This window comes from Lepidochelys kempii, chromosome 8 (genome assembly GCF_965140265.1).
Source record: "Lepidochelys kempii isolate rLepKem1 chromosome 8, rLepKem1.hap2, whole genome shotgun sequence".
In the NCBI taxonomy this organism is placed as follows: Eukaryota; Metazoa; Chordata; order Testudines; family Cheloniidae; genus Lepidochelys; species Lepidochelys kempii.
In genome coordinates, this window is record NC_133263.1 from 75,370,499 (window position 1) to 75,396,125 (window position 25,627).

General features: G+C 41.5%; 1 protein-coding gene across 7 annotated transcripts in view; it reads left to right on the top strand.

The window, feature by feature from the left end:
• TGFBR3 (transforming growth factor beta receptor 3) overlaps window positions 1-25,627 on the top strand; it is a 178,411-nt gene that overhangs the window by 58,453 nt on the left and 94,331 nt on the right. For 6 of the 7 annotated variants that reach the window (XM_073357091.1, XM_073357089.1, XM_073357088.1 and 3 more), the window contains one exon: window positions 23,542-23,726. The exons of the other annotated variant lie outside the window; for it this stretch is intronic. In XM_073357091.1, the coding sequence (XP_073213192.1) occupies window positions 23,542-23,726 (185 nt within the window). The remainder of the gene's footprint in view (window positions 1-23,541; window positions 23,727-25,627) is intronic. 7 annotated transcript variants of the gene reach the window in all.

A 25,627-nucleotide genomic window follows, 5' to 3' on the forward strand; every position in this document is an offset into this window, starting at 1 on the left:
TTTCCATTGTGACATGAGATTTGTCAAAAATGAACAAATAGCCTCTGCAAGGGAATAAAAGTATCATAAAATTATCTTGGTTAACACCATATGGTGTTTTCAACAACTGTATGTGTACATCTTCTGTATATTAATCTAGAGAGCATGAATGTAGCCAGGCTTAGGACTAAAGGTCCTTATTCCACATCCATTTGAAAAAATTAGATTGGCCCAGATGAGTATTTAAATGTAATTACAGCCTCAAACACTTCATCTTCTCTCCCAAACATATTCCTGACGACATCCCGAGAGATATGATATATGTGTAAAGGTAATGAATAAATAGCAGATCCACTAAACAGAAGACATCACGAGAATACATTTACTTGGGATTCTGTAAGCATGCTGTATGTTAGGTGGACTGCTGAAACTATTAAGAGTGAGAATGCAAATGGAGCTGTTGAGCTAGTATTTTGTGCTACAACTGTGCTAAACATGAACTAGGAGGGAAAAAGAACTGTACCTGTATAGGAAGGTCTCTTTACATTTGTTTCCTGTTTGTCCATAATCCTTATACAGAATTAATAGTACATATAGGGGTAATTTATTCAAATTGGTCTCTTCGGATTGTTCTTCTACTAAGTCATATCCAGTTCAGTGGGCCAAATTCTACCCTCATTTACGTAAGTGTAAATGTAGAGTAACTAAGTTGTTGAGACCGATGGAATGAAACTGAGTGTACAGTATATGCAAATCATAGAATATCAGGGTTGGAAGGGACCTCAGGAGGTCATCTAGTCTAACCCCCTGCTCAAAGCAGGACCGATCCCCAATTAAATCATCCCAGCCAGGGCTTTGTCAAGCCTGACCTTAAAAACTTCTAAGGAAGGAGATTCTACCACCTCCCTAGGTAACGCATTCCAGTGTTTCACCACCCTCCTAGTGAAAAAGTTTTTCCTAATATCCAACCTAAACCTCCCCCACTGCAACTTGAGACCATTACTCCTTGTCCTGTCCTCTTCTACCACTGAGAATAGTCTAGAACCATCCTCTCTGGAACCACCTCTCAGGTAGTTGAAAGCAGCTATCAAATCCCCCTATCAAATCAAATCCCAGTTCCCTCAGCCTCTCCTCATAAGTCATGTGTTGCAGACCCTTAATCATTTTTGTTGCCCTTCGCTGGACTCCCTCCAATTTATCCACATCCTTCTTGTAGTGCGGGGCCCAAAACTGGACACAGTACTCCAGATGAGGCCTCACCAATGTCGAATAGAGGGGAACGATCACGTCCTTCGATCTGCTGGCTATGCTCCTACTTATGCATCCCAAAATGCCATTGGCCTTCTTGGCAACACTGCTGACTCATATCCAGCTTCTTGTCCACTGTCACCCCAGGTCCTTTTCCGCAGAACTGCTGCCTAGCCATTTGGTCCCTAGTCTGTAGCTGTGCATTGGGTTCTTCCGTCCTAAGTGCAGGACCCTGCACTTATCCTTATTGAACCTCATCAGATTTCTTTTGGCCCAATCCTCCAATTTGTCTAGGTCCCTCTGTATCCTATCCCTGCCCTCCAGCGTATCTACCACTCCTCCTAGTTTAATATCATCCGCAAATTTGCTAAGAGTGCAATCCACACCATTCTCCAGATCATTTATGAAGATATTGAACAAAACCGGCCTGAGGACCGACCCTTGGGGCACTCCACTTGATACTGGCTGCCAACTAGACATGGAGCCATTGATCACTACCCATTGAGCCCAACAATCTAGCCAACTTTCTACCCACCTTATAGTGCATTCATCCAGCCCGTACTTCTTTAACTTGCTGACAAGAATACTGTGGGAGACCATGTCAAAAGCTTTGCTAAAGTCAAGAAACAATACATCCACTGCTTTCCCTTCATCCACAGAACCAGTAATCTCATCATAGAAGGCGATTAGATTAGTCATGCATGACATTCCCTTGGTGAATCCATGCTAACTGTTCCTGATCACTTTCCTCTCATGTAAGTGCTTCAGGGTTGATTCTTTGAGGACCTGCTCCATGATTTTTCCGGGGACTGAGGTGAGGCTGACTGGCCTGTAGTTCTCAGGATCCTCCTTCTTCCCTTTTTTAAAGATTGGCACTACATTAGCCTTTTTCCAGTCATCTGGGACTTCCCCCGTTCGCCACGAGTTTTCAAAGATAATGGCCAGTGGCTCTGCAATCACAGCCGCCAATTCCTTTAGCACTCTCGGATGCAGCTCGTCCGGCCCCATGGACTTGTGCACATCCAGCTTTTCTAAATAGTCCCTAACCACCTCTTTCTCCACAGAGGGCTGACCATCTACTCCCCAGGTTGTGATGCCCAGCGCAGCAGTCTGGGAGAAGACCTTGTTAGTGAAGACAAATCTCCTTTTTCTCACTGTTAAAATAGTATGCTTGGTGTCAGACCAGTTCAAAATGGAGGATTTTTTTAATGCTTGCTGGTTTGTATGCTTTTTGAACACACTGAGCCAAGGCCAAACTTTATTTCTGGATATCTTCCAACAAAATTGGCTTTCTAATTGGAAATAATCCATGCTTGTCTCTGACCTTCAGAATATTCATGGCTCTGCTGGAGTACATGGGCCAACATTTGTTGTGCTTAGGCAGTTTTAAAAATGATATCCACAGGGACTAACTCACAATGGTAAACTCCATGGGGAAGGAATATCACTATGGTAACTTGAAGACAGTTTGTTGCCCATTCTTTAATTCTTCTTCTAGTGTAAACAAAAAATATACTGAAGTTTTAAATAGGCCTTGCTTTTTTATTTTTGCAATTATTTGTCTGAGTCTTGAGTGTTTTAAACCCAGGTCATAACATCCCTTTTGTAGCTGACCTTGTTGTGAAGCAGGGAATTGAATCTCTTTTATGATAATAAGTATCTTAAATCATGTTTTAAAGATTCCAGCAACTGGACTTTAGAAAATGCCCTTCCTTCCTCTTTTTTTACGAGATGTTCTTTGATACTCTGTTTGCAAAAACATAGATTCATGTATTAACATATTGTTTAATGCTAGCTGCAGTTCGCCCAGGCCTGCAAATTATTTACAGTACAATGTGTATCTTGTTGAGTAGATCGAAAGTTATGGGCAAAGAGGAATTAAAAAAACAAGCAAAAAACACACATACACTCAAAAACTTCATCATGAGAGATTTTTGAGGAATAACCAGAACATATGGAATAGCTGAAGATAAATGTTTCCATAAGCCTAAATTAAGCCAGCTGCTCACCCTACTGTAGAATTTGGCCCATATATTTAATTCTACTCTAATTTTCTTTCTCTATGGTCCAGTGTAACTTTGCACCTATGGATGCACACAAGTGAAGTGGAGAAGCAGAATTTGGCCCAGGGTATTCAGAAGAAAAGCAGCTTTTTGGGGTGGGGGGGGGAGGAAAAATATAGCTTGTATTTAAATCTTTCATCACATTATATTTTTCTGAAGTTATAAAAGGTGTGATGTGTCTACAGCACCAATCTCACTGATACAGAACTGTGTTTGGGCTCTCCATTCTCCACCAGAAGTTTTAATAGCCATTGTTTGATTGAAAACAAATTTCCATAGACCACAAAAGGGATTTTAGTTTTTTGTTCACTCATCATGGAGACCAATGAAATGCAATTCAGTATGACACAGAAGGACATTTTTTGGAGTAATAGCAGAGTGAGTACTATATTAAATTTGTTGCTTCTGCCATGGGCTCTGTTGGGTTTAAATTGCTATTCAGATCAGGGGATAATGTGGAGCCACGCCCACCCAGCAGTAGATTCAGGAAGCACTGAGTGTCAGGTGTAATGTCTCCTGGAACTCTGAGAACACAGTCTGTCACTGTTTGGTCATTGGCCACTCATGCACACCCAGAATACCAGACATTCTGGGAATGGCATTGCCCACCGCTGCCTGAGTGACTGCTCCCACTGGCATAACCATGCATCCGAGGTCAGGCTATATGGAGGATGCCATTTTGAAGAGTGCCCTGCCCCCTCCAGCATGACCTCGCAGGTACGGTCACACCAGCCAGGCAGAGCAGTGGGATCTTCAAAATGGTGTCCCCTGGGCCTCATCTGGGGTTTTGTCTCAGTAATGAGCAGGGGACAAACCATTTAAAAACAGGACTGCCTGGCTTCAAACCAGACAAATGACTTGCCCATGCTGGCCAGTGAATAGGAGGGCCCTCTCTCCGCATCCCTTCTGAGAGTGCTAGACTCAGAGTTCTCAAGGTCAGAATAGTGCAAGGACGCCACATACAGTCCTTGATCTGGGGAGGACTTCGTGTCCTCTTCCTTCTTCCTCCACTGTATACCCTCACAATTCTGGGCACAGAGTTCAGCCCTACACATCCTTCCTTCTTAAATTTAAAATAATTAGGAAACAAAAAATACCCCAAACAAACAAGAAAAAACTTTAAGCTTGCATAGCCAATGTCATGGTTGCACTTATCCAGCTGGGTTAGCTTTGCAGTCCCTTCACATTGCAGAGCTACTAAGTAACGGTGACTACTGAGTGAAAGAGGGGACAAAGAAGAAAATAAATATTTGCCATCACTTTTGTTACCTTTGGCAGAACATTTTCTCAAAGACCAGGCTGAAGCTTAGAGTATTATGGAGGAGTTTTGTTTTGCTTAAGCTGTGGAAACAAGATCAGTTTTCAAGGTTTGTGCAATGAGACATTTAATGATAGTGAACTTACCCTTAAAGGGTCAGTTATAGGAATTCAGCCTTCATTTGAACTTGTAATCTTGTTATTTTTAATTAGAAAAGGACTGGCATGTTGTAAGTTATGGACTCCTCTTCCCCCTAAACCTGTTTCCTCCCTTTTGGCTTCTGGCTTTTTTTCTGAGACCTATGTGTCTGCATTTGGTGGCACAGAGCAATGTAAATATGACCTTTACCAGCAGTAGGCCAAATTCTGTCCTTGGAGTAACGTTCTTGCAACTTACTAAGACATACTGAAGTTGCTAACCAGACCCTATAAACCTGAGTGAGAACCATATTTTTTCTTCATCTCATTGAGGATCCACAGCCATTAAAGTGGGTCTTGAGCCTGCTTACACTTTGGGACGGGGGTGAGGCAGAATCAGAGCTGTCCATGATTATTAATGCAGGAGTTGGGAGAATCACGCTCCTTTCAGAGCCTGTCAGTTTCATTCTGCCTCCACAGCTGGCGACAAGTTCATCAGACCTTCCTGACATACAGCTCAAAGTAAAATGTTCCAATTATTTTTAGCAGAATAAATTGTCACTTTCTAATTGTTAGCTGTGCTCCATGGCTCTGCTGGGCTCAGAGAGCAGAGTACATTTAAAGTCTCCTACTTAATGTCCTTGCTTGAAGGTCTGCAGTGGCTGGAACTTCTGTGAACCATGCAAAGAGAATTGTGGCAGACAAGGCTAAGGAAAAGGAAGGCCCTGTGTCTCCTGCTCCTCCCCTCTCCTTGAGTGCCTGGATATGTGAATCTTCTGGGGTCATGGCCCAGGTACTTCAGCAATAGCCCAATCTGGACAGGGGTCACTGCTACCTGGCTCCCTAGAGAAGAAAATTAGTCCGGCATGAGCAGACAAAGTGTCTCCAACAGAGTATGTCTACTCTGCAGCTGGGAAGTGTAATTCCCAGCATGAGTAGTCAGACTCATGCTCACTCAGCTCTAGCTAGTGCACTAAAAATAGCAGCATGGACACTGCGACTCAGGTGGCAACTGGGGCTCCCAAGCACACCCAACCTCCTGGGTCTCAGCTCAGGTGGCTAGCCTGAATTTCTGCCTGAGCCCACAACATCCACACTGCTGTTTTTAGCATGCTGGTTTGAGTCCCGCTAGTGTAGGTCTGTCTCCCCAGCCTAGGAGGCTTACTCCCAGCTGCAGTGTAGATATACCCCCTGTGGCTGCCACTAATCCAACATGCAGAAGTAGAAACAATCCAGTTCATACAAAGAAGAGCTGCTCTGTTTGTGTTTAGAGACAATGCGTGACACGGTGACATCCTAGCTGAAGCCGAACTGGGCTGTACAGCAGCCAATTGATGAAGGGGGAAGAGTTGGTGGGAAGATACAAATGAAGAGGAGGCTTGGAAGTGGTGTGGAAGGGAGAGAATAGAGAGAAAAGAGGGAGTGGATAAACATAGGGCTGAATCCTGATTGCCTTAGTTATGCATATAATCCCATTGGGCTCGGTGCCTCTGCCTGTGTGAGAAAGACAAGCTAGTTTTGTCCCATATAAAAACAGACAAACATTGAACTATACAGTTATAATTCCACCTCTGAGTTTGGGTGAGGATATGGTGATGCCGTAAACCACAGGGAAAATGTTTGAGTCGTTTGTATATATCAGTGATACTCAGATTGAGGCTTGCGAGCTGTAAGTGGCTCTTTGCAGCACATGGTATTAAAATGCTGTGTGATTTAATTATTAACCAGTCAGGATGCTTTTCCTATGCTATTAACCAATTGTAGTTGATAAAATAAAAATACTTCATCAGTCATTTTGCAGTGAGAATTCTATATAGAGAGTAAATGAAACAATGAATTCACACTACTGTGGCTCTTTGGGTAATGTTGATTGCTACTTGGCTCCTGAACCACTGAGATCGGAGTATCACTGGTATATACAATAATCCAGTGGTTCTCAAACTTATTTGTATCACGCCCACATTCTTTGTGTCTGTAGTCGTTTATGCTCCTCAAACCACAGAAGTACGTATACTCCGCCCTGCTCTGAAGGCAGAGCAGAGAGTAGTGGCTGCTGGCTGGGTGCCCAGTTCTGAAAGCAGCACCACACCAGCAGCAGCTCAGAAATAAGGGTGGCAATGTGAAAAATGATATTTTGTCAATATCCGTTTTCATAGTAGACTTGACACTCCATTGCCACCCTGACTTCTGTGCTGCTGCTACCACCCCAGGGCTGGCAGCCTGAGCTGTTAGTAGAGCCCCCCACACCGGAGGCTGGCTGCCGCCTCCTCAAGGTTAGGGATTGGGGGAGAGGGAGGAAGGAGAGCCCGATCCCTGGCTGCTTCCTGGTGAAGGATGGAGGGGTGGGGAAGGAGAGCCCGAGCCTGGGCATCGGGGCTTCAGCTGTCAGTCCTAGGCAGTGGGGCTCTGGCTGTCCCTCCCTCCTGCCTCCCACATCTGCATGGCTCTTCTGCCCGAGCTCCAGCAACCCGGGGCTGACACCCAGAGCTCTTATATATATATATATATATATATATATATATATATATATATATATATATATAGAAAAGCACACTGCTCGTGCCTCCCTTGACACATTCCTACACTCTCTTGGGAGGCCCATAGTTTGAACACTGCAGCTATAATCTCACACAGTAATGGGTTCATTGCTATGTGTTGGATATCCTGTCTTTATAGTAGAATTGCCTGGCTTCAAGAGCAATAGCTGTAAGATATTGCCAAAGTGGAAGCGTAGCTAATGAGTGTGGTATGCTGTGCTGCAAGAGGTTAACTTGAGGAGCCAGCCACAATCTTGTGTGGCATCCTTGAGGTCATCCACATTAGGCATGTATAAAAACATCAGCTGTAGACTGTTGTACTGCACTGTGTCTGCCCTGTTAGTGCAGAGCAATGAATGACCTTGTAATTGTGGACATGTTGGGGGAAATTTCAAATGCACAAATGACACTTAGGTGTTTGACTCTCATTGACTTTCAACTGGAAGTTAGGTGTCTTAAATGCTATTTGTGCCTTTGAAAAATATCTCCTCTCCTGGTTTTTCAATCATTCAGACTTTCAAAAAAACTCCAGGGAATTAATAAGTGTGGCATGTATAGTCTTCATATTATACAGGAACTCCTCAGTGAAAGTTGTCCCGGTTAAAGTTGTTTCATTGTTACGTTGCTGATCAATTAGGGAACGTGCTCGTTTAAAGTTGTGCAGTACTCCTTTATAACGTTGTATGGCAGCCACCTGCTTTGTCCACTGCTTGCAGGAAGAGCAGCCCATTGCAGCTAGCTGGTGGGGGCTTGGAACCAGGGTGGACCGGCAGCCCCCCTATCGGCTCCCCGCTCCCCAAAGTTACCTGTGCAGCAGCTGCCCAGCAGGCTACCAGTTGTCAGCAGTTCAGATATCCCTGGCCCGACTGCCATGTGTTGCTCCTGCCCTCTGCCTTGTAGCTGCTTCCCGGAGCCTCCTGCTTGCTGTGCAGAGGAGGGGGGAAGAGGGAGACTAATGTTGGGGTATCCCTCTTCCCCCCTACTCCTGCCCCCTGCTTATGCCTTCTCCATATAGAGTATGGGGGAGACACAACAGGGCTTGGGGGGAGTGCTGACCACAGCTGCTGTCTCAACTTCCTGATCTTTTTAAAGGCAAAGTACTTAGAATGTGGTGTCAGCGTACTTAAAGGGGCAATGCACATCTCTCTCTCTCTCTGTCTGTCTGCCATGTTGTCTCCCCTCCCTCCGTTCATGCTGCCTTGTAGAGTGTGAGGCTACATTAACAACAATGTGTTAACCCTTGAGGGCTCAGCCGAATGCTAGTTCATCATTTAGCAGTAAGACATTCCCTGGGAAATATCCCACCCTCTTCCACCCTCTAAACTTCACCACCTCAACCAAGCTTCACAATCATCATTGCTGTGTACGGTATTAAATTGTTTAAAACTGTGAGTGTGTGTGTGTGTGTGTGTGTGTGTGTATGTATATATATTTAGTTAGTTTTTTTTTTTTTTTGTCTGGTGAAAAAAATTTCCCTGGAACCTACCTTCCCACCCCCTTACGTTAATTCTTATGGGGAAATTGGATTCACTTAACATCATTTAGCTTAAAATCGCATTTTTCAGGAACATAACTATAATGTTAAGCGAGGAGTTACTGTACTAACTAAGTGCAGTGTCATTGGCACGAAGTTGGTGCATGTTTTGGTACGTTTATGTACACGTACCGACATGGCCAGAGACAGGATACCAAACTAGATCGAACGCTATCCTGCTTCAGTAGGGCAGTTCCTCTCCATGAAATATCCCCTGAAAGGATGGTATAGTGTTTAGGGTGCTAACCTGGGATTTGGGAGACTTGAGTTTGATTCATTGCACTACTGCAGACTTCCTGTGTGATCTTGAAAATCAATAGGCCTTTTTTTGGAAATGGGATACATCTTAAGGCATGTAAGTGCTTTTGAAAATTTTACCATGAGTCTCTTTTTGCCTCAATCCCCATCTGTATAATGGGAATCCTAGGACTTCCCTATTTTATAGGGCTGTTATGAGGATATATCCTTGAAGATTGTGAGGCACTTGGATACTACAGAGATAGGGGCTGTGTAAGTACTGTAGATAGCATGTGCTGCTCTTAAAAGGGTCTGTTAGATTGGAGATCAGAGCATCGAAAGAATTGAGGTCTTTTTATTCTCAGTTTAAAGAAGTAACCCTTTCCCTTTAAGTGAAAGGAAAAGTCAGCGGACATTGGTTTCTGTGAATCTCCTACCATAGATGTTGAAGTCTCATTCGTGTGTGTGTGTTATTTAGTGCCTTATGAATTCCTGTCTATTTGGATATAAAAACAAATATAGTTCTGTTTTCACCTCATGAAATTGGCCTGGAATTTCATTACTTATTGTCTTTAATTTATCAAAAGTTTATTATGACCCATTTTCAGCAATACAATCGCAGCAGTAATGTGGGTAGGTTGGTTTGTATAGTTTCAATAGTAATCTATTAAAAATACAATGGTTTTGAATCTAAATAGGCTTTTTAAAAAACAACCACATGGTTTATTTTTTTTCTCTGGCCCCAGTATGGAATTCTAATGTCAAGTGAGCTGAATGCTTCCTGTCCTTGTGTGATAAAAAGTGCACTTCCATTCATTGTTTCCATGCAACTTCCTATCCTTTCTACAGTAAGAAGGTTAAAATCCAAGACCATTATGAGCTATCTCTGGGGAAAGGAACTATTTCACAACAAAAAGCATTTTTAAAGTTAACCACAGCTTGAAATAATGCAGTAGTTATAGATTTGTTCATTTCTTCTTCTTTCAGTAGCCATGGATTTAAACACCACTTGATTGATTACATTTTATTCCCCCCCCCCCCATTAGTCTCTGTTCAAATAACAGCCATATCCTGTTTTTACGTAGACTTCCATGTGACGGAATCCTATAGTGTTTTTCAGTCTCTGTACATGCTGGAAGTCAGCCATCACTGAAATGCATCCATGGTTAATAGGATGTGGACCATGGTTAATAGGACACAGCAACACTAAATAACAGATTTGGTTAGAAAGAGCATATTAGATGCACTTAGTACTGTAAGGAGAGCTTAGGTACACACAGTAGAATAAGCTAAATTAAAATTTTGTCACTGGAAACTTCACTTTTGTGTTGTGGATCAGTGTAGTCTGAATATTTTCGGTGATGAAGTCTGTAACACAAACGATTCTGTCTTTAGTTCACTGGCATTCAAAACAAAAGCTCTGCATGTTAGGATTATTTAAATGGAAAACAGTCCATTTGGACTATGCTGATTATTCAGAGAAAAGATGAATTCCTGAGTATTTCCTGAAAGCTCACTTGGGAGGAAGAGAGGGAGAGTAGTATTTGGAGATGGAAAAGTACTAGGGGAAAAGTTCCCTGTAAACAGCATGTTACTGCAAAATTCAGAAAAGCAGAAATTTGAACCTTGACAGTTTTTGTTCATAAAATAAGTACAGGAAAAATTGCATAAAATTTAGTACTTTGATAAAACATACAGTACATCTGTTTGGAAGGACTTTTTTCCCCCAGGTACAGATGTTTGTTTTCTAGAGTAATGCTGTATTTGTAATACTGTCATGAAGTTGTGGTCAGCAGATGTTGAGCTGAACAGGTTTCTCATTCATTCCCTGTTTTTGTATAATCAAATTACTATGTATCTAAACAACTGTAGTCTCTTGCTAAACTTGGTTTACAGTATATTGTTTACACTGGCTAACTTTCCTCTGCTTCAGCTGATATTGAACTGGACTTTAATGTATAATCAAGAACTAATTTGATTTGGTCATCTTATTCATTCATAAACTTACTCCTTTATCTGTAATTTACTCCTTCATAAGTAACCATACCTTGCACCAAAGTCTGAGTTTTATCTGATAGTTATCTTTTTCAAATTAATCCTGCAGTGTTCCAAGCACACCATTTATAATTTAACTAACCTCAGTTTTGCTTCTTGGCAGTGCACGCACACAGAAACACAAAACACAGAGGCAGAAACTTGCTTTTAAAAAGTGGAAGGAAAAGTTTCTAGTTCCAAAGGCAATTTGCATTCCTGCGTAAGGGAAAATGCCAGAAGTATGCAGGCAGTACAGAAGGTTAGATTACTTCTGCTGTGACAGAGGCAGTGGGCCATATGGTTTTATCAGTAGCCAGGAATGGAGGGAATAAACATTTCAAAAGAGGCATCAAAAATCCCTCTGCACGGGGAGAAAATCAGATATGTGGGATTGTGCCATACATAGTTAAATCCAACAAGAGAACAGCACACAGCTTCTGCAGGAGTCTAGGATGGTTCTGAAATGGGCAGGTAGGAGAAGTCAGATACTTATGCTATATATGGTAAAAATCCTCTAAAAACACTACAGAAAATAAAGGAGGAAAATAGTATCTTGGTTAAACTTACTTTTGACTTGCAGTGCAATGTTAAAGGAAAAGAGTGGATTGGGTGTTGCATGCCAATACTCTGGGATAGAATTGATCATAGTACAGAATAGGAATTAATATGGGTGATAATACTGGGTGGGATGAGGAATGCATTCATTCGTACTCTGGTTGCATGCAGGATTACTGAACAACCTGAAAACAAATCACAGAGATTGGCATGTATCTTAATATGCTATTGCAGAAGTACACCAATATGAAGGTAATGTAAAGGCCAAATTTACTTCCTTACAGAGATTAGGTGGTGGTGCATAGTGGGTTTTGAGTTGACAAAAGTAGTCTGAGTCTGAACTTTTTCCCTTTAATTCTAAACTTCTCCCTTGCCTCAGCGGTGATTCAATTCAAAAGAACCACTACTGAAAACGTACCTTTCTAGCTGAAGGTAATCTCATGCTAAATGTTGGCAATAAAAGAACCTCCAGAAAGTTAAGGTCCCCTAAGAGCAGTATATGTAGACTTGGATATGATATCTATGCCATTTATTATTTCAATAGAAGGTTTTTTTTCCTCCATTTTCACGCTCTTTCTGTATTTGGTTTTCTTTGCACATGGTTTTCTCATTGCATCCTCATTGCATGTATAAGTAGGGGCATAGCGAGCAGATCGAGGGACGTGATCGTTCCCCTCTATTCGACATTGGTGAGGCCTCATCTGGAGTACTGTGTCCAGTTTTGGGCCCCACACTTCAAGAAGGATGTGGACAAATTGGAGAGAGTCCAGCAAAGGGCAACAAAAATGATTAGGGGTCTAGAACACATGACTTATGAGGAGAGGCTGAGGGAGCTGGGATTGTTTAGTCTGCAGAAGAGAAGAATGAGGGGGGATTTGATAGCTGCTTTCAACTACCTGAAAGGGGGTTCCAAAGAGGATGGCTCTAGACTGTTCTCAATGGTGGCAGATGACAGAACGAGGAGTAATGGTCTCAAGTTGCAGTGGGGGAGGTTTAGATTGGATATTAGGAAAAACTTTTTCACTAAGAGGGTGGTGAAACACTGGAATGCGTTACCTAGGGAGGTGGTAGAATCTCCTTCCTTAGAGGTTTTTAAGGTCAGGCTTGACAAAGCCCTGGCTGGGATGATTTAACTGGGAATTGGTCCTGCTTCGAGCAGGGGGTTGGACTAGATGACCTTCAGGGGTCCCTTCCAACCCTGATATTCTGTGATTCTATGATTCCACCCCCTCATTCTTTTCCTCCCAATCTGTTCTATGCAAAGTATGAAACCAGTAACATTTGAGAAACAGTCAAACTTTTGAATCTACTGCCTTCAGACGGTTTTAGTGTTACACTAAACAAATATAGCTGTCCCTAATAGTTGCTTATCTTTACCCACCTGCCCTTTGTGGTTTTACACTACAGGTCATATACTGCCCAATGTTTGCTGCATCTCCTTTATGTCGCCTTGGTACATGTGTCTCGGAGTTTGGCTCCTGGCTTTACATCAGCAGTTATTAGTGTCCTACTCATCTTTCCTCTTTGGAAAGACATGCTACATGTGCTTCCAGAAATGTTGCTCAACCTCAATCTTGCTTCATGTGTGTTTTGCCATTGACTTCAATTAAAATAGGATCTGGCCCAAATTCACTTACACTAATTCAATGTGTGAGGTGAATTGAATGCATAATGCTCAAATCAGAGAATAAACAAGTGAAAAGCTTTAGTTTTGTAGAGCAGTGGCTCTCAACCTTTCCAGACTACTGTACCCCATTCAGGAGCCCTGCGAAGCCCCAATAGTTTCACCTCACTTAAAAACTTCTTGCTTCCAAAATCAGATATAAAAATGCAAAGGTGTCACAACACGCTTTTACTGAAAAGTTGCTTTACTTTCTCATTTTTACCATATAATTATAAAATAAATCAATTAGAATATAAATATTGTACTTACGTTTCAGTGTATAGTGTATATAGAGCAGTATAATAAACAAGTTGTATGAAATTTTAGTTTGTACTGACTTTGCTAACGCTTTTTATGTAGCGTGTTGTAAAACTAGGCAAATATCTAGATAAGTTGACATACCCCTGTGACTGCCCCTTTCCCACAGAGTGCCAGTTGGAACTGGGGTACCACTGAGCCTGCCTGACCCACTAGTCTGGCTTCCCTTTCCACCAGCCTTGGTTCCCTTTACATTGTACTGCTGTGCAGCCTGCCAAGCCCTCCCTCAGGCTTCAGACTGCATTTTACCAGCACACATACAGGTAGGGACAGACCCAACTGCAGAAACACACAGGACACTGAAATCGGCTTTGCATGGGAAGGCTCAGCTAAGGAACTGCCCAGTACTCAAGTGCGCACCCCACTCTAGAGGGTAAACCCAAAATTATACTGTCTTGCACTGCACAGATATCTGTACAGCATAAGCTCATGAAATTAGCCCCTTCCCTCAACGTGGAGGAAGATATGCAACAGCTTTTGCCCACCAGTAATGTTTTCCGCACACTGGTCTTAAAACAAAACAAGTTTATTAACTACAAAAGATATATTTTAAATGATTATGAGGGAAATGAAACAGATCAAAGCAGATTACCTAGCAAATAAAACAAACATGCAATCTAAGCTTAATATACTAAAGAAATTGGTTAGAATTAGCAAATTCTCACCCTAAATGTTGTTTTAGGCAGATTGCTGAGATTCTGAAGGCAAGCTGCACTTCATTATAGCTTAAAACTCCAGTTATTCCTTTCACAGGCTAGACAACCCCTTAACCTGTGTTCAGCCCTTCTCCCCTAGTTCAGTCTTTTTGTTTCTCAGGTGTTTCAAGCAGTCCTCCTTCTTGGGTAGGGAGTCAGTGAAGAACGAACCACGATGATGTCATTCCCCTGCCTTAAATAGCTTTAGCATATGGGGGGAACCCTTTGTCTCCCCCCATTTGATTCCCACGCCCGGTTAGTGGAATCCCATGCCTGTTAGTTATAGTATTGTGGAGTCTAGTACCAGGTGACTTGGTCACATGCCCCTATAGGGTCACTGCAGCCATGTCTCAGAGGCTGTTTGCAGCATCCCCAGGAAGGCTTCCCAGTGGGAGATTTGCATCTTCTAAGACCTATTGTTCTCCCTAATGGCCCTTCCCAACCAGCCATCTAGACTGATTGAATTCTGACTAGTGGGCGTTCCCCAGGTGTAAACACACTTGTAATAGATGTATAGACAATATTCCTAACTTCAGATACCAAAATGATACATGCATGTAAACAAGATAATCATATTCAGTAAATCATTACCTTTCCAGTAAGAAAAGGAGTACTTGTGGCACCTTAGAGACTAACCAATTTATTTGAGCATAAGCTTTTGTGAGCTACAGCTCACTTCATCGGATGCATACTGTGGAAAGTGTAGAAGATCTTTTTATATACACTCAAAGCATGAAAAAATACCTCCTCCCACCCCACTCTCCTACTGGTAATAGCTTATCTAAAGTGATCACTCTCCTTACAATGTGTATGATAATCAAGTTGGGCCATTTCCAGCACAAATCCAGGTTTTCTCACACTCACACACAAACCCACTCTCCTGCTGGTAATAGCTTATCTAAAGTGACCACTCTCTTGTGTGTATATAAAAAGATCTTCTACACTTTCCACAGTATGCATCCGATGAAGTGAGCTGTAGCTCACGAAAGCTTATGCTCAAATAAATTGGTTAGTCTCTAAGGTGCCACAAGTACTCCTTTTCTTTTTGCGAATACAGACTAACACGGCTGTCACTCTGAAACCTACCTTTCCAGTGATATCTCACATGCCTTATCTTGCACAAAATACATCATAATTATGCCATACTCATATCATAATAATATTACTATGAAGAATATGGAGCATAATGACACAACCCCCAGAAGACCTCTGTGTCCCCTGACCCTATCTCCTCTTCCAGGGTACGTGTACCCTGGTTGAGAACCACTGTTGTAGAGCAACTAGGGTGACCAGATGTCCCGATTTTATAGGGACAGTCCCAATTTTTGGGTCTTTTTCTTGTATGGGCTCCTATTACCCCCCACCCCCATCCTTATTTTTCACATTTGCTGTCTGGTCACCCTAAGAGCAACTCCTGGGACAAAATCCTGCTTAAATTTACATCCACAAGTAGTCTTGTAGAAATCAAGTTTGCCCCTTCACCTGTTGAAGCCTTCTCTGGGCCTACTCCTTCACTGGGCCTACATGTGAGATTTGTGTTCAGGATTTAGTCCATGATGGTGGCGGTGGAAAAGTATTGCGATATTCGGGATAGCATCCTCACAATACTCCCCTAACACTTTCAGGACGGGTTTTTCAAAAGTATTCATTGTTGGTTTAAAAGTGCACCACTGACATTTATGGCAGTATTGCTACTGATGTCAGTCGGAGTGGAGTTAGGCCAATGCTGAGCACTTCTGAAATTCTCTGTTTGGGTTTTTTTGGGGGGGAGGGGAGAGGTTTGGTTTTTTTACTCAACAAGCACATCAGAATGGCAAAAAAGAGAAAACACCACAATTTAGAACAAAAGAAACAACAGTTATTTGATACCGTAAGATCATTCCCTTTCCCCTCTCTTCCCTCCAGAAATGTTGGGTTGTGTGAAATATCTTAGACTTATCGCAAAAAGAAATGTAGTTTATTTTCAATACATTTTCAGTTTAATAACATAGCTTCTATAGCTAAATGGATGTTTGCGCTATGTAAACAATTAAGATTATTTGTTTGAAAGTAATCCTTGTTCTACTTCTAAGGAATAAGATAAGTTTTAGAGTCTCCAGAACTTGCTTTTTACCAGAACCAAATGATACTGGATCCTCAAAGGTTCTGGATTAAATCTAAGAACTCTGGTGTTCAGGTGGGTTCTAAGTTAAGGATGAAAGACTGTCTGGCCATGTGTTACAGTGACTGTGTAGATTTTCTCTCTCATTTGCTTCCTCCTTCTCAAAAAGATGGCAGATGGTGCAATTCTTTGTCATGGAGGAATCTGTAACAGTAAATGGATATCTCCTACTCACTTGTAAATACAATTTTAACACACCTCCCTATCTCTTGAAATGAGATGGCTAATGATGCATATTGTTAATTATCACTAACATAGGTAAAGATTTGTCTTTCCTAATATAATTAGCAATATGCAGAAACAGAGAGATCTAGAATTATCATTTCATGTGGCCTGTAATCTAATATGCTTGAGTGCATACACTAACTTGACACTGTTGTCTGACTTTCCCTTATCCAGAAACTACCTAGCTGCCTTCCTCCTGCTGTTACTCCTGTTCCTTCGCTCAAACAGATACTCTAAAAAGAATAACTTGTGGTGTAATTCCTACTCTGACAGTTTCTTGGGTTTTTACTATCCAGGCACTTCAGAGCACAGTCCATGCCAACAGATTACCATATGAGGCAATGGAAACTATGCCATTACCATCAGCAGAAACCATAAATCTTCAAAGAAATCTCATTTGTCCTGATAGTCATATTTGTATTACAGTACTGTGATCCTTTTAAGAGGTACCGAATGGGAATAGTTCTCTTAAATTCAGTATAATTTTTTTGAGTGAAGGCTCTCCTTTTTCTTTTTCTTCCTTTCTCTCCCTTTCTTTAATTCTTTAACACTTTTCTTTCCTTGTTGAAGTTGAGTGATCTTAGATGTTGGGTTCCCAAGAGAAATTCTGGGCTCTAGGGGATATTGGATGGTCTTTATCCCCTTACCTTACCTAGATATCCCCGTTTTCCCTTTGCTCCCACACTTTACTACTTGCTTTTTCTCACTTGGCTATCAGTTTAGTGACGTTCCTTTAAAATTTGTTGTGTGTAATTTTGATGTGCATAAAGCAAAACAACCCAAAAGCTATAGGTTTCTGTGTATAGATACCTGCCTACTGTTTTTTTTCCACTCCATGCATTTGATAAAGTGGGTTTTAGCCCACGGAAGCTTATGCCCAAATAAATTTGTTGGTCTCTAAGGTGCCAGAAGTACTCCTCGTTTTTGCCAAAGGCTATAGTTTCTCAGGATGAGTCACATAGGGTGGTCTATTCACAGCATGGAATAGTTTACATACAAGAAAGGCAAGTGGAAGTTTAATATTTTCTCTTTTGAAAAGTTGAAGTACTGAGGCCTCTACCAGTTTCTTTGCGTTGGATCTCTCCCTGGCATATTAGTACAGTGTAAATGCTCAGATAAATGTGCTTTTTCAGTAAAAAGTCCTTGATCAAAGGAGAGCATATAGGACATGGGTGGCCTACCTGAGCCTGAAAAGGAGGCAGAATTTACCAATATACATTGCCAAAGAGCCACAGTAATACGTCAGCAGCTCCCAGCACCTCCCCCTCCCTCCCCGCACCTCCTGATCAGCTGTTTTGTGGTGTGCAGGAGGCTCTGGGGGAAGGGAGAGGAGTGAGGGCATGGCAGGCTCAGGGGAGGGCATGGGAAGGGGTAGAGTGGGGGCAGGGCCTGTGTCAGAGCCAGGGGTTGAGCAGTGAGCACTCCTGGGCCATTGGAAAGTTGGCATCTGTAGCTCCAGCCCCGGAGTCAGTGCCTATACAAGGAGCTGCATATTAACTTCTGAAGAGCTGCATGTGACTCCGGAGCCACAGGTTGGCCACCCCTGATATAGGAGATTACAGTCCCTCCCTGAGCTGTCTGTGGAATGGAGAGTCTCTGTCTGCACCCCCTGCATTGGCTATTTTTCATTAGTAATAAGTGGTGCAGCAGAATTGTATGAAAGAGATCTTTACTGAGTATGCAGAGTGGTTGGTGTTTCATGCTGACGCTCTATAGCAGGGATTGGCAACCTTTGGCATGTGGCCCATCAGGGAAAGCTCTTGGCGGGCCGGGCCAGTTTTTTTACCTGTACTGTCTGCAGGTTGGGCCGATCTCAGCTCCCACTGGCCGCTGTTCGCCGTCCCAGGCCCATGGGGGCTGCGGGAGGTGGCGCGGGCCAAGGGATGTGCTTGCCGCCCTTCCCGCAGCCCCCATGGGCCTGGGACAGCGAACCGCGGCCATTGGGAGCTGCAATTGGCCAAACCCGCAGATGCTGCAGGTAAACAAACCGGTTTCGCCCGCCAGGGGCTTTCCCCGGCAGGCCGTGTGCCAAAGGTTGCCAATCCCTGCTTTCTAGAATAGCAGCTTGGCCTCTGCTTGTATTCCTGAACCCACTGGTGATGCATCAAACTAGATCTCTCCTGAAATCTGACCCTCTTTGTCTAGTTCCATTCATCATGCTACAGACCAATAAAAAGTGCCACTAAATTACCACACACCCCCAAGCCACTTCTTTGTACAAGTTTGTCACCTGGGCATATTTGATTCTTGTTTGGACATTTAGGCCCATTTGGGATAGTCTTACCAGCAAAAGCATAGGGAGTCTTTTTAGATATTAAAAGTGGTGAAATCTAGGTAGATTCCCAATGGCCTAAAGAGCTGGTCGATAGTAATTTACATTACTTCAGACTTAACAGCTCAGAGATCCCTGGTGTTTCTGGACTCTGCTGTTTCCAGATGTTTTTAAACTTTTGCCTTTATGCAAAATGCCCAGATATGGAACATTTCCTCATATGAAAATCCATTAGACTAAATCTGTGCTTTCCTCTAAGAAGTGTTGGATTCTGTTGTTGCAGTTTGCAGGCTCCCGCAGGGCCTTCTGGGATTCCTGTGGAACAATGTTAACATGCTTGGAGCCTGCCATGCAGATTCACACAGTTTGCGGGAGTTGGTCACGCTTTTAAGCTGACAGAGCTGCAGAAGTCCCTATGGAAATATAACAGAAACTATATTAATCTATATTATTATTTTGAATCAAATCCACGATAATTATGAGTTGGTTTTGGGTTATATTATTTCCCCACCCCATCTCTACCTATTTTATTACCACAGAACACACGTTACTCATTAGGAGGTTGGGTGATATGGGAAAGCAGAGTGCTTAAATTATGTTGAATAATTTCCAGATGTTAGTATCAAACAGAATTGGATCTATATTAAGGGCCTTTTAAAAAAAAATTGCTATTTATTGAAATTGGAAAAACGTTTAATTCAATTCTCTAACAATTGTTACCCTGATATATGTTGTGCTACGTGGGAGTATATATTAGTCCGTTATAATGAGCGTACTTAACCTGGTTCTCATCTTCAGAGGGCTTTACAAACCTTAACTAATTAATCTTCAGTTGCAATACAAGCCATGATCTTTTTAAATAAGAAAACTGTTAAAGAAATGAAACATGCAATACAATAGCAAGACAGGTGAGTACAAGCTCAACTTAAAATACATAGTCTCAAGAGGGGTAAGTCTGTATTCTGAAGGCTTGAAGCCAATCCCAATTTAAACTGAGGGTTAAAAAGTCATTAAAATACAATTTCTGGCTTCTTGAGTGCCAGTGATGAAAGGGGAGGGGCAGAATATCAATTATTTTGTATGTGTTGTTTGTGAGAGAGTAGTGATGACTTACAATTGGAGGGACCAGCTGTTTAACAGTGATAATGTCAAGTATGGGTGGCATGTTATCATAGTTGATGACAGTGAAGTAGAAAAGGTAAGGCCAGGATGTGGGCATGTCGTGAGAAGGCTGGCAGAAGTGGATCTAAAGCTGGTGCATGGCTAAACAGGAAAGTAAAGCTGAGGCAGGATGAGGCAGTGGTTTTATGTAAGGCTTCAGCTATGAGCAGGCTGTGCAGGGGAAGATAAATAAGATGACAGGTTTCAGAGTAACAGCCGTGTTGGTCTGTAGTCGCAAAAAGAAAAGGAGTACTTGTGGCACCTTAGAGACTAACCAATTTATTTGAGCATGAGCTTTCGTGAGCTACAACTCACTTCAGCTCACGAAAGCTCATGCTCAAATAAATTGGTTAGTCTCTAAGGTGCCACAAGTACTCCTTTTCTTTTTGATAAATAAGATGATTAGTGGTATCAAAGAGTGTTTTTTATTTTTGTATTTAATCTGTTTGGTTTTTCAGCATTATAAATTCTACATGTTCGATACGGTGATGAGTGCAGTATAAGAACCTATATAGACAGGGTTGCAGGATAATAGGACTTCTTTTATGAGAAGAGGATTGGCACCCTGTATGCAGTGCTAGAAAGAATTGCTTCAGGTCATATTCAGACCTGGTGAAAATATATGGAACTATATGGAAATCATTCAGGTTTTCGTGTGACATTGGCTGTAGACGTGCAAAATCACACCAGTCATTGCACAGTTCTATGTTCATGTAATTTCCAGTGTTGCAAGATCAGAAGGAATTGCTGTTCCTGAGAATCTGAGAGCCCTAGAAAGCTTGATGTAGCACCCAGCACAAATACACATTGTTGTTACAGAAGACCAGGATGGAAGATGGAGGGGAAGGATGGGGGGTGTTTTTAGAAATGAATTAAGGGGCTTTGAAATATCCTGTTGGAAAGCAGATAGTTGCTCTTCCTCCAGCACCTCACTAAGGAAAGTGCAAGTTTTTGTCAACATTGCTTCGTCAACTCCACTTCTTCCCACCCCATCACACCTCCATGGACCTTTTGGTGTGCACCCTTCACTTCGCCTGCTCTGCCCTTGATGCAAATGCTGGCTCAGATGAGCACCTGACTGTGCTTTAGGTAGAGGTTGCTGGCTTGCGCTGTATTTTTCTTGAGCCGCTTCTTATGAATGAATTGTTCTACTGTTGCATTGCTTCGACAGTTGGAAGAGAGGCTGGGTGACAGACCCCAAATCCATTCAATAAATTGGCCAGCAAAAAGGAGCTCAAGTGAATGACCATTCATTCCTTAATTCTTGTTTCATTCCCTTACCCAAGTATCTGGCATGGCATTTGGGACTATAGCTCATATAATAACTCACTTAGCTGCAAGACTGTTACACTGATGGTTGGGCTGATTGGGGTGAGGACTGTCTCATTGCACTGTGTTTGTACAGCGCCTTGCACAATCTGGTCCTGGCCCAATCTATGAATGGGGCTCCAAGGCATTATCATCATACCGGTACAGTAATAATAATAATAGTAATATACTAATTTGTCAGTTGTATTATTGTTACTGATAACTACTTTTTTAAAGCAATAAAAGAAACAACATTCTTATTACTCTTTCATAAAGTATATTACATATCACTGCTTGAGGACTGTATTTTTATTTTATGTAGCTGTATCATTTAATCTTGCTTAAAAAAAATTCAAAGTCTCCCACGTGTCAGTGTTCATTCAGTGCTGTTGCCAAGCTTCTCATGTTGAGAGTATGCTGTTTGCTCATCCTTTGCACTCCATGTCTGGGCAGGTGCAAATCATGCGTCAAGTGGTGCCTTTAAAAAGCATGCCTGTCTTCTGGGAGCGGGCAGGACTTTGTAGTATGTACCAGTGGGTTTTAGAATAGAAACAGCCCCTTTCACAGGACAGGACCTGCATGATCTAAGGCACTGCAAAAATCTCATTGTTCTCGACACCTTTGCTTTCTTTAGAAAAAATCTGTTTTAAAAGAAACTATCCAACTCTCAAATGATCAGTTGTTGATCGTACTTTTTATTTAATGAGCAAACTATGGGTCAATGCTAAAACAAGAATTAAAATATATATACTTGCTGATTATACAGTTTGGATCTGATGATCTTTAGCGATATGTAACTGCTTATGAACCATATACAAAAATCTGCAAAATATTTCTGTTGAAATTTTGTTTTTTTTATTTCAAAGTTTCTCTAGTGGAAACCATTTTTTTTTCTAGCAAATTTATAGCAGGCTGAGATATCACAATTCTTCAAGCCTGTGCCCAGTCTTTTCTATGTGTAATCTTTGAGTTGACCTGGGCCTAATGCAGTGACCTTCGCAATCAAAAACTTATTGTATCCGTTGTTATAACAGTGTGTTTGAACCATTTTGGAAAAGTTGGGCTGCTTTTCATAAATTTGTCTTGCTTTAGTTTCCTGCAGATATAGTTTATATGTAAACTACTCCATACACAGTCACTGTGGGGCTGTCCTGCTATATCACATCACGCTGTCTCAAATACAACATAAGAGCATGGTAATAATTATTTGAAAGGACATTGGCTATGTTATTTTTTCATGCTTTGTGTGTATAAAGAGATCTTCTACACTTTCCACAGTATGCATCTGATGAAGTGAGCTGTAGCTCACAAAAGCTTATGCTCAAATAAATTGGTTAGTCTCTAAGGTGTCACAAGTACTCCTTTTCTTTTTGCGAATACAGACTAACACGGCTGTTACTCTGAAATTGGCTATGTTGTGGACTAGATAGCTGTTATCAGTTTAGATCATCACTGTCAGACTCAAAATATACTTGACAAACAAAATTTCAGTTTGCCATGTAATAAATGTCTGCAGTAATGTGGCAGGACACCTGAACTATGTTTGCATTATATATCTGCTCTACTTCAAAAGGACTATATGTGATTGTGTAGTTATGTTTTCTGTTTTTGTCATAAAGATGTTTCACATAAATAATCTGCATCTCAGGCAAACCAATCCCCGTTTTTTATTTGTTTCATTCTTTTCTTTCTCAGTCCTCATTTCCTTCCTTATTTTCTTGGTGTAGGGTGGACTTCCTACAGTTTTGGGAAGGAGAGGAATACAGATTCAAATGAGAATTGTCAGAGAAATTAATTAAAGATCTAGCACCAAAAAGGAATGACAAAATAAGTAAATACGCAAAGTAATTGAAACAAAGTTATTTCTGTTATATATTGCAAATAACTAATTGAAGCCTCTGTTGTTTGTGTTCCAACCGGTTTTGTAATCAAAAAGACAGTTCTAGTTTAAAAGATTTCAGAGTAACAGCCGTGTTAGTCTGTATTCGCAAAAAGAAAAGGAGTACTTGTGGCACCTTAGAGACTAACCAATTTATTTAATTTATATAAATTGGTTAGTCTCTAAGGTGCCACAAGTACTCCTTTTCTAGTTCAAAAGGTGTCATTTACTCTGGCTCTTGTCTCTGAATGGTGTGTATCTGTGATTTCCTCTACAGGTCCTGTGCCTAGGAGCGAATGTGTGTTATCACCTGTCAATAGTTCCCACCCAGTTCATGCCTTGCTGGAGAGCTTTACCGTCTTATCTGGTTGTGCAAGCAGAGGCACAATGGGCATGCCACAGGAGGTGCACATCCTCAACCTCAGAAATCCAGAGGAAGGTCTTGGCCATCATGAAAAAGAGGTAAAGGGAGGATTGTGCACTTTCCAAACAAGAAAGTACAAAAATAGCTTTTCTTTTTGCATTTACTTGTTTAAGAAATCTTTCTTCAGCATAAACAGAAGCACTACAGGGAAATGTGGGGAGTTTGCACTATTGCTGCCCATCCATGCTTTGCTTAGTAGAGGAACAGATTCCTTTGGTGTTCCAAGCTGTCCGTCCAGCTACAGCTTTCACAAGCAAGAAGTTCACTAACGAAAAATAGAATGAAGAATAAGAAACAGATTTTCATCTGGAGGAGGCCTGTATTGAATTGCTCATCGTTTACCAAAATGTGTGTGTTTGTAAATTATCACAAATACCTTCAGATCCTTGCCATGGCCTCTGTAAACAAATACTTAAATTCAGATTCTTTTACGCCTGTAATACATCTTTAATTCTTAACTGCTAAGGAATGTAGTTCAGATAGGAAGTGTTGCTGACTATAGTAGTTCTTAAGCACAATGCAATTACTTACTTATGTAGGCTTCACTCAGATGGATTGGAGAGAACTTTTGTTCTAGTTGCTATGAAAGCAGCAGAAAACTCTTGATGTTAACTTGTGCAGTACTGTTGTTTACTCTGAAAATACATCAAAACAGACTGCTGAAGTGGAAAGAAAATATTTCATGTCAGGACAGCTCAGCTCCCTAGCTCTTGTACTTACAATATTATGCCCCCAAAACCCCAACAACAACAACAGCAAAAAGCAAAGCAAAAGAAACCCCAAACCACTACTGCTGCCTGTGAAAGCACCATATATGTATATAAGTAGCTGAATTGGTAACATTAGAAAAAGAAGCAGATCCAGTGGGAGAAAGCTGATTGCTTAGAGGCCTAAGATCTTAAGTCTGTGCTTAAAAAAATGTTAAATAAAGTTCACTGACTTCTAATATACAGGGTCACCTCTGAAGTGAGTAGAAATCTTGCCATTGACTTCAATGGGAGCAGGGCAGCTGAGCCCAGGCTGTGGTGTCAGTGGAATGTATATTGTATATTCCAACTGAAATTTCAGCTGTTGTGTACATCTGAAATATTTACACAGTCTGAAAATTCCAGATTATGATGGAAAGGTGATTCATTATCTTTTCAGTGGACATCCTCACTGTTTGCCCTCAGCCAGACATGAGATCTGCTTCAGACTAACCATCTTGCAACAAGTACAGATATAATACCAGTCCTGCTAGGGATAGGCAAGAAAAGTAGATCTGCTTTGGTGTAGCACTTTTAGAATTCATAAAGTATTTACATACTACTGTGATGAGGGCAGTATAAATGTCTAGAAAGATACAGGTGCTGTACATTCTACTATATGGGCATGTAACCCATACTGTAATTTGAAAGCTTGTTTTTGGATTATCCTGATTCTGCAGTTGTTGCATAGGCACACCACTTCAGTAGAAGTCATGTAAGTATAAAGGCTGCAGGACTCTGCACTTAACATCTCATAGACACACTTATAGCAGATAAATATTTAACTTTTAGATCAAAATGTTTTCTGTCTAGCAGAAAGAGGTTGCTTATGTCACATCTAACTCACTTATTTTATCAAAACAGTTTGTCCATATCTATCTTTCCAGTGTTCTTTGGGGTATTAGGTGACACACTGATGCTGTAGTGGCATACATATATTTTGTATTGGCAGCCCTTAACCTCCTTCCCCTGTCTCCCAACCCTACCACAATCATAGCCTTTGGAGATAACTCCTCTGAAAATGAACAGGAAGCCGAGAAAGCCTTTCTGGCAACAGCGGAGAGCAGAAGAGAGTAAACAACTCAAAGATCAGATTTTACTTCTAGGATAAGAGTTTGAAAACAAAGCAGAGCAAATGTTATCTTTTTCATCATTGTAAAAATCAACTGTAAGTGCCCTTTTGACTTAAAAAG